At 44.1% G+C, this 12477-nt stretch overlaps 1 protein-coding gene across 2 annotated transcripts in view; it reads right to left on the bottom strand.

Annotated features, from left to right (window-relative positions):
- Positions 1-11637, bottom strand: part of ATP10A (ATPase phospholipid transporting 10A (putative)) — a 109737-nt gene extending 98100 nt beyond the window's left edge. Inside the window, exon 1 of one of the 2 annotated variants that reach the window (XR_005699595.2) lies at positions 11011-11608. Coding sequence is in view for 1 of the 2 variants with exons in the window: in XM_040056492.2 (XP_039912426.1) it covers positions 11011-11453 (443 nt within the window). In the remaining variant the exon portion in view is untranslated. Of the gene's footprint in view, positions 1-11010 lie in introns of both variants that reach the window. The other variant, XM_040056492.2, reaches the window with a different exon arrangement.
- Between the last annotated feature and the right edge of the window lie 840 nt (positions 11638-12477).

Here is a 12477-nt window from a genome sequence, read left to right as displayed (position 1 = left end):
CTTAACCACTTTGGTGTCTACATAAGGTTCTCTTTCAATACTTCCTACCAGTGATAAAGAATATGCCTTGTGGTTTTCTTGCTTAATTTTTTTTGGTATGGTGCAGCACCATCAACTCAGGCATGCTTTCTGCAAATGTAAATAGCGGTTAAAAAACAAAACAAAACAAAAAACTACCCTTACTTGAAAGCCTTTCTAGAAGTTGTCAGATAGGACAGCTGAAGGGAATGTTATTATGACTAAGAGGCTGGATTCCATGAACAAAACAGCTATTTCTAGTGATAAAGCATAAAGGTTAAACCACTGAGGACAAGACTGCCAGATGTAAAATGGAAAGTTTCCAATTTAGGAGCAGCAGAGGAAGAACGTGAATTAATATGGAAGGACCAAATTAGCATTATAAAAATGCTCCAAGCCAAACCAAATGCCATTGAAAATAAACTCAGGAACTCTCCCCCTTTTCTGCTCCCTGCATTCCAAAGAGGATTGAATTTAGAATAACCACAGGGAATTTTAGAGAAATCTTACACTTAAATGCAGAGCAAAGGCTTTAAAAGTTAGAGACTGTATGTACTTCAAAAACACTATTAATCATGCTAGATTATTTTTCAGTACTGTTGTTTAAAAGGAAGTAAGTATTTTGGACATAAGTTTTTTCATTAGTTTTATCTTTAGTGAAATTGGTAAAGATCAAGCTGTTTCTCCAACAGTTTAAATGATAATTTCCACATTTTTATAAACTGGAAGAATAAACAAACATATAAAACCAACAAAATAAAAAACACATTAACAACTAAACACTTTGCTAATACAAAAAAAAATCCACTTGTTGCTGGGTTTCCAACCTAGACTTTATTTCAGTGCTAGCTTTGTTAGCTCTACATGCAGAGATGCACTGTCAGTTTGGGGGTCCCATACTGCAATACTCTTTGCAGATGGCTCTTACTGGCCTCACACACGTTTTTGTGGCATGAGCTGGCAGATACCAGTCCACTGTGGTATTCCTCAAACTGAAGATACATTATGGATTGTTCAGTCCATAAAAGACTATTACAGACTGTAAACCTAACTCTTGGAACATGAGTGTAGGAGATTAAACACCAGCCCTGCTAGACTGATGGTTGGCTCAGCTGTGGTACACCATTACTGTTGAGTCTGAATTTAAGAAAGCTCCCACAGTATCTGACAGTAAGAGGAGCTTCCACACACAGCCAGGATCCACAAAAAGCAGATATGCAGGGAACTACACTGAAAATAAATGAGAGATATATGTAAGAAAAACCTGACAGGATTCAGTACATTTAAGCGTAAAAGGATCCAGAAGAGCAAAGTGTCAAATGCTGCAATTAGATTAACAGATTTCGGGACTCTGAAGATAGCCACCAGTGGCATGATGTCTTATGATGCTGCACCTCTTATATGGCTACATGGAATATCTGCAAGAGCCTGTGCTCCCATATGGATGGACACTAAAATTCCAGCATAGAAACTGGAAACCACAGGTAAACCAGCAGTACTGAAAGTTAGCAGAAAAGTTTTGCCACTGATCCCTCTGATTCAGTCTCTGATCACCTAGCCTTATCACCTGCAAGTCGGAACATCTGAACCTATTGGGCAAAACCCAGAAGCCCTATCTGATATTTATGAGACATCTGACAGTGAAGTCCCACTTTCATTCTTGTAACACCCAGGATTATGTCAAACATACAATTGCCCTATGCGTTTTAGACATACAGCTTGCAAAGTGTTTTAGTCGACCTAAAATTTAGATACATACAGGCAAACGGAAGAAAGAACGAGGAACCTCTTACCTTATGTTTCAACACCCATCTCCAAAAACTGCAAAAGAACAAATAAGTTCCCCAAAATACCAAGATTCCCTGCATTATGAGGACAGACTGGGAAACTCCACAGAAATGCAAATGTAATCAGTCATTCAAAAAAGAAAATTATTTATTGGCAACAACTAATCTCTTCTATTTTTTTTCAACACTGCGATAGATGATGTAAGTACATTTCACGAGTATAAACAGTAAGTTAATGGCTATTCCTGAAGGCAGAACGTGGCAGGAGAAGAAATAGTGGGTACTAGGTTATCCCCTTCACCTGACAGATGAACGTACTCATATCTGTGGCTCTCAAATAATAGTTCTTAAATAAATCATCAAGTATATTGAGCAGGATAAGCTACTTACTCAAGTCAAAAAATCATATGGAGTGTTAATTGACAGGAAGTAAAATCTATCCCCTCTAAGTTAACTAATGGGATTCATCTCACCTAAACTTACCTGTATAAGTAACCATCTAGTTCAGCTTCACCTGTATAATCACTGGAGAGAAGTAAGGACCTCTTGATTCAAACTTGCCTAAGGTAAGTGTCTGAAATAAGCTGAAAGATTTCCCCTTCCTCCCTCAAACCATTTAATGCTCTCCACTGATTTTGGCACAAGTATAGATAATTTGGTCAGACTGGGCATGTACCTTTAAGCTAAAAGACACATGAAATAAATCTGACCTCATGTTCCAGAAAGAATATTAGAGATTTCAAGGAAAGACCCTTGTCAGGTCAGAGAGAATCTAATTAGCACTTAAGAGGTCCTCCTGCAAAGGAGCTACAATCATTGGCTCACTACTGTTTACTGGCACTTGCAGAAGAGACAAGATGCAAATCAGTGGCTCTCTTGGGAGATATGTACCACAGTATATGCTTCTCTGATAAAACTGGAACCTAGGACAGTGAAGGACAGATGACCTACATGCTCTCAAACATGTGAATAAAGACAATATATGTCTTTATTCTGGTAAATGATGTAAGATCAAGCTTTAGCTTCACAGCTCAGCAGTCATACAGCAGAGGGAAGTATAGCAAGGAGAAGCTGACTGTGAGAACATGGGAATCCTAAAAAGGGAGAAAAAGAAAATACAAGAACCATCCAAACCCCCAAATATAAGTGTAGGCCCATGCAAAAACAATGCACTGCAACTGCGGGATCAAACTTAAGTGGAATATATTTGATTTCTTATAATCTACTTTCACTCAAAATAGATTACATCTTTCTAACATAGTTAATGAACTTTCTGCATCTCTAAGGGTTTGACTGCTAATATACCTGTTAAAATTTCAAAATTTGTTCACTGGCAAATTTTCGGAGGCATCTTACTCCACGTCTAGATACCGAGAACACACTCTCAGATGCATTAAGGTGACGGCTGTTCTGACCTTCCTGGTGTCAGTATTTTAGGAGATTTCACAACTTCCCCACTGACTTGCTAGTGAACACACAAATTCAGCTAACTTAGCCAAAACAGGCATATTCAGGCTGCTACTGGAAGGCAGGAAGATGAACAGACAAGAGCTGAGGATATAGGTATATGGTTGTAAGACTCAGAAAAAGCTCAAGAAGTGTAAGACAATACACAAAGATAAAAGACCTCTGTTTACAAAAGCTGTCACTTCATAGCAGACTTTCTCTTTTTATTCAAAAAGTCAAAACTAAAACCTCCGTGGAAAATAGAGAAATACCAAATATTCTGCAACAGTGTTCAAGCCCTCAGTGTGGATGCAGCAGCACAGACATATAAGAACTGAAGTCAGTTGTCAGTCAAGGAGTTAAAATCTTCCTTGAAGTTGGTCAGCATTTCCAGAAAACCAGAACATAAAAACAAAACAAGTGACCGCCATGCCCGTTAAGATGAATCTCCAGCAGAGTCTGGGTTTATGAAATGACTGGGCACGATGCAAATATTCACCACTGAAGTCAGTTGCCTACTTGTCACTCTTGAGAAATTGTGGTCAGACCAGAATAAAGCTGTAACAAAATAGGACTGGAGATGGAAGACGTTTCCCACCCTTGAAAACGCACGCCTTGCCAGTTCAGGACTGTCCTTTAACCAATGTGGCCTGAAGGATGTGCGCTGACCATGGCAGAGATATTCACCTGCAACAGTTCTGAAACAGAGTTAAAATATTGCTCCCGTTGGAGCAAAGAATTAGACTGCAATTTGCCAGCTCCAAAGGGTTAGATTATCCCCAGCAGCCCACAGGACAGAACACCCTATTAAATGGATGCCTAACCTGTTGTGGACAGGCTGTGTATCTGTATCCTTGACAGAGTGAAAAAGAGAAAGATGTTCCTCTCAGCTCCTATCTGACAAGCTCTGTAAGCTCTTACTTTGAAGCCCTCTCACTCCCACTTCCTGCACACACAGCAAAGATTAAACCGATTCGCTCAGAAACATGCCGGTCATCAACCAAATCTGAGGTTTGCTTTATCTAATTTTTCAGAATCAAAGATACATTTGGAAATGTACATTTTCTCAGTTCATCTCAATATTAGGGCTATTCAAGCTCCTCCTCTGCATTTCTTCTCCCCTGCACACCACCACCAACATCTGCTCGGAAGCTATAAGCTAGCATCTTTCACAAGTATGCATTGTGGGTGAATTCTGAGAACGAGTCAACTCTTGTGCTTGATGTGCAAGACAGGAAGCTACTGCCCACAACTACACAAATTTACCCAAGAGAGGCAAGTGTCCTCAAGAGAAGCAAGCTCCTCACTTTATGCCATTCACTGAAATTCACTCTCCCTGGCCCAGTGCATGGAGAATCTGTCTTGCTTCCACATTCTGGTGAGATAAAGTGAGGCAGTGCTGGTGGGTACAAATCAAGTTTCTGCTGTGGATCTCTTCTGGGTACAAACATGACTGGCCGCTTCCATAGCTGCATTAGTGACAACTCCCAACATGAGAACACTAAGGCTGAAAGTAAGCCATGGAAACTGGTTCACCTCCACAACTATGTGAAGTGAAACAGATTGTTCTGCTTTTCATGAACTGAATTGCTTTCAATATATGCAGTTGCTAAAACCAAGCCTGCATAGCATAAATCCTGTAAACTGGATGTAATCCTGAAGCTGTGCATTTGGCTTCCCAGTTGCATTGACCTTACTGTGTCCATACACTAAAGCACCACATTCCCAAAAGGCCTGGTGCTGCAGGGAAAGAGGAGAGGTACCCCTGAGACAGCTCTTGCACAGCGTAGCCACCCCACAAACTGGAAGCATGCTGGATTACACAGCAGGAAGATGTGGCACTTGCACTCCTCCTGGTGCTCTGTCAAGGTAAGCAACCTGCCCCTCCGTGAAAGTTGTGTAAGCCTGGAGGAGGTACCTGTGACAGTCCTGCCCATTGACAGGGACCTTTCTTTCTCTAAATAGTAGAGGAGGATTGATCTGCTTGTGAGAGGAATGTCCTGGCTAAGTTGTGACATATTAGCTAGTAAGCAGTTCCATAAATGTTGATTTTTGCATGGCTGTCATGGGTTTCAATTCTGGTTTTCAGTTCTGCTGACTACGTGACACATGGAAGGTGGAATCACAATACCAGGTAGTGTTGAACAATACATGCAATTCTTTCCTCTTGCGTATTTTCTTTGGAAATGCACTCTGACAGAATCAAATAGAGCTGTTATTCTTTGGGCCACCTCTAACAATAATCATGGTCTCAAGTTAATACAGACACACAACGGCAAGGAGGTCCGCACACAAAGTGGCCACCTATAATTCTGAGCTGTGGTCTTCTTAGAACAAGAGATTATGCTTTCTTTCTGGAGGGCAGCATGTAAAAGCGAAAACTGATTTGGGGACATCACCAGGTCTCTCAGTGGAGATTTAACAGCATCTTCTTTGGCAGTCAGCCAGAGGCATGTGAAACAGCCTACAATGGCTCTCATGACATCTAATACAAATGAAAGACCTTAGTAACAAGAGTCAAGCATTTTTCTTTTCCAATAAAGGAGCTCAGGCACTTAGAAAATTTACCCCACAGTGAATAGCAAATAAACTGCATACATACAGCTGGACAGAGAGATGGGTTCTCCTGTGTATTCTAGCTGGCTACATCTCAAACATTAGCACAGACAACCCTTGCTGCTTAGATAAACTCTACTGCAGAATAAAACTGCTCCCTATCAGTCTAACGGAGGAGCCGCTACTACATTGCTCACTGAGTTTACTCACTGCCATCCTGGCTCAAACTGAAAGACAAAGAGACAGTAGGCTGCACAGAGATGCAACTTTCTGAAACTCAGGGAAGGAACACTGACTTCACCAACAGATTCAGACCACTACTTCCTGCTTTCAGCTTCTTGTGCCCTAAATTCACTCACAGAGGAAACTGAGTAATCCCAGGTAGTTTCCTTTTGAATTGCATCTAGTGACATCTGTGATCTGGAAGGGAGACAAGCTTGTTTCTTCTAGTGAGAAATGTCCTACCTGCCAGCACATTTTGGGCCAAGAAGCTGCTCTTGACTATTGTAGTAGTGGGAGATACAACCTAATTTCTCAGACGCTGGTGTTGCCAACAAAATAAGGCACCTAAGAAGTGAAGTGATTGCAAGCCAAGTCCTCGTCTGGCTATTTCTGAGGCCATGAGTGGGATCTACTGTGCCTTTGTGAGGATTTGGTAATACTGCTCTTTCTCCTCCAAGGCTGGAATTGCTTTCACGGGTGGGTTGACAAAGGGAAGAAGGGAGTGTATTTGTGGAATTATAGGAAATGTTTCCCACATCAAACTCTCTTCTCTCCGCCCCTTCAGTTTTGCAGAAAGAAATTTACATTTAATGTAAAACAGCCTGCTTTGATAGCTGTCTGAATGCCCCATTAAACATTTTCCACACCTCAGGGGTGACAAGTATCCGGTTATAAATTGCAATTTGTCATGGAATTTCTAAGTCACAGTTTGACACAAGAAGCAGTTATCACTCTCTGATCAGTATGCACAGGCATTACTACACTCTTTAGCAATATCTTGGACACAGCAAGAGTTAAGAGAGTAGATTTGAAAAGTGAAGTCCTTTGGTTTTGAACATATGGCTCCTAGGAAAATGTTAGCAGAGGTTATTTCACCAGCACAGCCCTGAGACAGCAATAAAATGTAATTCCCTGATGGACAAGTGCCATTATTTGTTGTGATTGTAGTTATCACTATTCATCTTCTATTTACATGTCATGTAAACATATACCATATTTTGTAACAGTACACTGAAATCAAAGCTTCTGCCCCAGTGACAAATTTACTTCTATCAAATATGTAACACCAGACATTTACATGTGCCATCCACAACTCCAATGAGAGCTGGTGAGCACTGGAGGACAGTAATTGCAAAGAAAAAAGACACCCTTCCATTGTCCCAAGTCCAAGATAGTAACACAGATTTCACTGTTAGGATTGCAAATTTGTAATCTCCAATCTCAATCCCTGGGTGATAGAAATGAGGAAGAGGAACATAGAGAGGAGACTAAGGTAATCACAGGTTCGCAAAAACAATTTTTTGCAGGCTAGGCTCTAATGCCTTTGTAACTTCCGTCATTTAAATCAACTAAGAGTTCTGGCTGTCATCCAGCATTCCTAGCTTAAGCACCTGTACAGAATTGAAATTCTAGGTGACCTGTGAAGCTGTCCTCCTAAAATAAGTGCCTCATTTCCTCTGTACTGCCAAATGAGAGAGGTGCCCTAAAGGCCTCTGGAGAGAGGCTCTCTTAGCCCCTCTTGGCTGAGAAATCTTCAAGACACTGCCTACTTTTATAGACAGACCTGCAAAGCCCATCACAGAGCAACACAAGCCTGCAATTCTCCTGTATGTTTCACTCCTTGACATAAGCTGCCAATTCAAACTCAACAGCTTCTTTCAATTTATTCAAAGAATCAGGCCTTTTCCCTTTTCATCTGACTGTAGAAAGCAATAATCTTATGAGGTACTTTCTACTCCCCTCAACATCTAGGATTTCTAAATGAAAACCTTCTGTCAAAACAAGCTGCATCTCTCTTCAACGTCTTACTTTAGGTTGCATCATCCTTTGCTGTTTTGCTGTCTCATAAGTGTTGCCAACTCTGAGCCACAGAGTCATTGATTCCACAGTGGCTGTATGAGAATGGGTTATTTGAGTCCACTGGGAAGGCAGGAAGAAGGCCAGCCTGTCAAGCAGTCATCATAGCAGGAGAACAATGTTCTCCCCCAGACCAGTTCTTGACATGATCTGCCTGTGTAGGCTGTGCCAGAGCACTGGGCAGTGGACGCTGCTGGAGTCGTGCAGAACCTCCTCCTGATGAGTCCTGCTAAGCTCTGCCTACCCCTGCATTCTCTCTGTCCTGGAGCTTTTGCGCCACTAAATGCTGCTTTTATGTATGTATGTATGTATGCATGACAGAACACTGGTATGGTGTCCAACTTGAATCCTTACTTGGTCACTAAACAACACAGAGCATGAGACAGAGGGCTTTTCTCTTCTAATGAAGCAAAAGTCCCTGTCCCCACTTGCTAACTGTTATAATTCAATGTTATTTTACTGTAACAAGTTTGAACGCTGTAGTCTGTGTTGGAGGTGGCTCTAGCAGCTGTGTGGAAGGCTGGCAGGAAAGGGAGCCCATGAGAGCAGAGAGTCCTGGAACTCAGATACATCCCATATTGCAGAAGGCCTCTTTCCAAGCTGCGAACAAGTGACAAGCGAGAGAAGAGTTACTGCTCCCTGACAGTCCTAAAGGAACACAAGACTGCAGCAATGTTCATTAACCTACAGCAGCATTTCTATCGAGGACAGCACTTGCACCAAATTCTGCCCCTGCCTCAAGGAAGTGGCAAGTAGGGGGAGGGAGAGACAGCCTGGTTTGCTCAAAAGGTAGCAAAACTGATAAGGGATCAGGATTAAACACATGTAAGGAGAAAGCTGTCATTTATTACTTCCTTATGTGACAAGCTTCAACATTTTTCCAGAAACAAAGAGACTAAGGAAACAAAGTAAAAGTCAGGATCAATCTCTTGTGTTTCTCCTGGCATGACACTTCTCTAAGAAAACAGCTTTTCTGAACTCACGCCCAGCAACTTCAACGACCTTGATACAAATCTCTCAATCTTGGTACCCGGTCACTCGAGTTAGCAGGAATCTTAGCTCTTATCTGCAGAAGTAGCAAGTTTCTAGTCCCATCTCGCTCACTGGAGCTGGAGGGTGTTTAAAAAGGTGACTTGGTGAAGTTTAAAAAGAGCTACAAAAGAAGAAAATGTGGGCAGATTAAAAACACGTGAGCAAATTACTTTAACCGCATGTTTTGATTATATTTTTTAATTGTGGGAGGGAAGCTCTCCCTAGGGACTGCTGGAAGGTGAAAATAGCTGAGCTGCTGCTGGGGACCACGCTTCTGTTGCGGGCTGTGAGCACACACCATTCAGCTCTGCATCCAGCCAGAAAGCTGTGTCTGAATAGGTAACAGAGCTGCCACACTTCCACATTTGCTGCCTCACAGGGATTTGGCCCTTTGATGCCAGTGCAAAGGAAAACCACTCCCAAATTAATCTGTGTAAGTGTCACTAAGCAGCAATCTAAACTCTGCAGTAAAAGGAACAACTCTGATTTACTACACAAAAGCACAAGCACGACAAAGGGCAGTGCACTTAGCTGGGACTCACAAAAGATGACAAGTGATATTAACATCAAAAGTACACCTTTTCTCATAGTCATGTCTACATTTTTGGCAGCAGAGAGGGATATGGAAAATTGCTGGGGGAAAAAACATTCCAGAATTAATATCCCAGTACTGGTATTTGTTAATACTTTGAACATCTTCCGCACCAGGCACTTAGTGCTTTTTAAACTAGGAGACACAAGAGATTATTTCTAAACTGATTTTGTTTGGAAAAGGTTAGATTAACCTAACCACGTTTTACTATTTGCATGAATAGCCCCTTACAAGACCTCCTGCAAACCATCTTCCTCAATATGAGAAGTGTTCATAGTTCTACAGGCATGCAAGGCACTACGCCCAGGCATAGGTTAGCAGTAACTACTGACTCGACCAGGTCATTTTCGCTTTAGTTTACAGAAATAAGGCCATTTTACTTAATGTTTTCATGCATGCATATCTACTGGTGAAGGAATATCCCTGGGAGAGATTCCTTACACAATATCAGTTCGTGAAATAACAAGCTGAGTCTATCCATGCTGGAAATGCAGCCTTTTCTGAGTTATTTTTCAGTGTATTTTTCTTCTCACGCCTTTCTTGCAATAGGAGAGTTGCACTGTCTTGTGCTTACGTCAGCCCAGAAGACCCTCCCAGACAGTCTGTGGAATCAGAGTGTAAGTTTCTTGGCACGTGTTTCATTTCTTTTAGAATTAGAAGCATCAGAAATGAAACTGAAATCTGTTTTCTCAGAAAATATATTCTCTCATTCCCAGGAAACCTTAGCCTTATACTACTCGGATATGACTGGCACTCGGAAGAAAGCAAAACAAAAGTTTTGTAAAGCTGGCTACTAAGCACATAAATGTCAATGCAAAAGTCATTTCGGTCTGATATACAAATACCAAGGCAGTGCTCTAAATGTAATTGCTCAGATCACTAGAAAAAACTAATTCTAAGAGACATAAATGACCTAATCTTCCATCACAAGCACTGGGAAATAGCAAAGTCACAGGGAATGATGACACTTGAAACGATAAATAAAAAACCATTTGCTTAAAAGTAAATGTTCAGTGGAAAAACTTTAGAAAGGCAAAGTTTGGGCTCATTAATTTCACACCATGAAACCTCAGACACCTAACTGAAATTCAGAAGCCCCTAGCCTCTATCCTTCCTTCACTCATTGAAGGTTTAACAGCAGATCGCACGAGTTCTCATATTATTATAATGAAATTAATGCCTGAAACTATACACGTGTAATCTATTGCACACACTAGGAAGCGTTTGCACAAAGTGATTTACTGCGGGATCCCGCCGGTCAGAGCGGATTCACTTTCACCTGTGGGTACAGGACTGTATGAACTCCAGTTCTGAGTTAAGAGTTGGGAGACACCGATTCCACGGGCAACTGGAGGTTTACTTTGCACTTGAAGTGGAAAGGGACCTGCTGACTGCCCTGCGTCCTCATCTCCGCCGGCCTGAGCGCCGGTGCCAGGCGGGACCCTGTGCTGCGTGCCACCACGGCGCTGCCGGCCCCTGCCCTCGCCAGCCCTGCCTCACCTGCTGTACACCAGGCACTCCATGTGGTTGATCTCCTTGTCGGAGCGGTAGCGGCTGTAATCTTCCCAGAGGTCCTTGATGGCGGTGACCGCCAAGATGAAGAGCACGGGGGCCAAGGCCAGCTCCGGCTGGAAGGCATTGACGGCTGGCACGAAGTTGAGGAGGGCGATGAACACAAAGTAGACATTGGCCAGGCGGTGGAACTGCTCAAAGAGGTTCTTGGGCAGGAAGGACAATGCCGTGTACTTGGTGGTCTTGAGCCGGTTGCAGGCCAGGACCGTCCTCTTGGACTTCTCCGGCTCGGCCTCAGGTAACAGCAGGCTGGAGCGCACCAGCCGCGTCTTACTCTCCTTCTTCTTCCTCCGCCTCCTCTTCCTCTGCCTCTCCTTCCCCTCCGGCAGCACCTGGGGCGCTCCCTCTCCTCCTGCCGTGCCCTGGGACATCGCTGCCTCCCCGGTGTCCTCGCCCGGGCAGCGCGGGCAGCTCCCACGGTCAGGCACGGCCCTAAGTTATCATTCTCCGCCGCCCGCCACGGCTCTCCTTTCCTCTTCCCCTCCGGGGGCGGGCGGGGGGGAGGAGGGCTGTCTCGAACCCGCTCCTAGCCGCTCTGCCGGGACCTCTCTCGCTTTCTCCTCCTCCTCCTGGCCGGGGAGGGGACGTGGGCAGGCGGGGAGCCGAGCCCCTCCCGCGGGCCTCTCCCCGTCCCGGGCGCGGGGGATGCGGGGCCGCCGTCCCGCGGCCGGGCGCGGGCAGCGCCGCGGGAGCGGGAAACGGGAGCGGCCCTTCCGCGCACAGCCCGCCCCGAGCGCCGGCCCGGCCCGGCCTACAGACCCGGCAGGACACTTTATCGGCGGCTTTTGACTTGGAGTTTCGTGTGGGACGGGGAGAAAAGTTCGAGCGAAGAAAGCGAAAATTCCCACCGAAGCGTCGGCGCTGCGCGCTGGCCTTTATCCACGGTGCCCCAGCAGCAGCTGGTGGGAGCTTTTACCGGCTGACTCACGGCGAAACGCCGCACTTTCTGCCTGAATCCGTGTGCCACGTTTATCCCCATCCCCGTGCTTAGCCCGGGAGTTAGAGCACATCATCTCCCGGCTCCTCACGTCTGTGATACGGCAGCTCTGTTGGTGGCAGCCATCGTGCCAGGGACAACCCCAAGGTGGGAACCAGAAAAATGAGGTTTCCGATGGAAAGCATTAGGCACTGCCGCCCCTGCACACGCCCTGGCAGTGGTGTGCTGTAACGCACGTTCTCCTCCGTGGGTTTTTCTATCCCCGTGTCGTAGTGTAGGTTTTACCAGCAAGGATTGGAAAAAGCCAATCTCTTGCTCTGTGGTTTACTCTCTGCACTTTCTGGAGAAAGATACAGTTATGAGTTATGGTGGATAAGCAAGAAATACAGAAAAGCAGATAATTTGGAATGAAAGATTTAGTCTAAAATCGTAAGTAAACAAGTGTAGTAAATAAATGC

Source organism: Hirundo rustica, chromosome 2 (genome assembly GCF_015227805.2).
Source record: "Hirundo rustica isolate bHirRus1 chromosome 2, bHirRus1.pri.v3, whole genome shotgun sequence".
NCBI lineage: Eukaryota > Metazoa > Chordata > Aves > Passeriformes > Hirundinidae > Hirundo > Hirundo rustica.
Note: the sequence above shows the minus strand (reverse complement) of the source record. Positions and strands in the feature narration are given on the sequence as shown.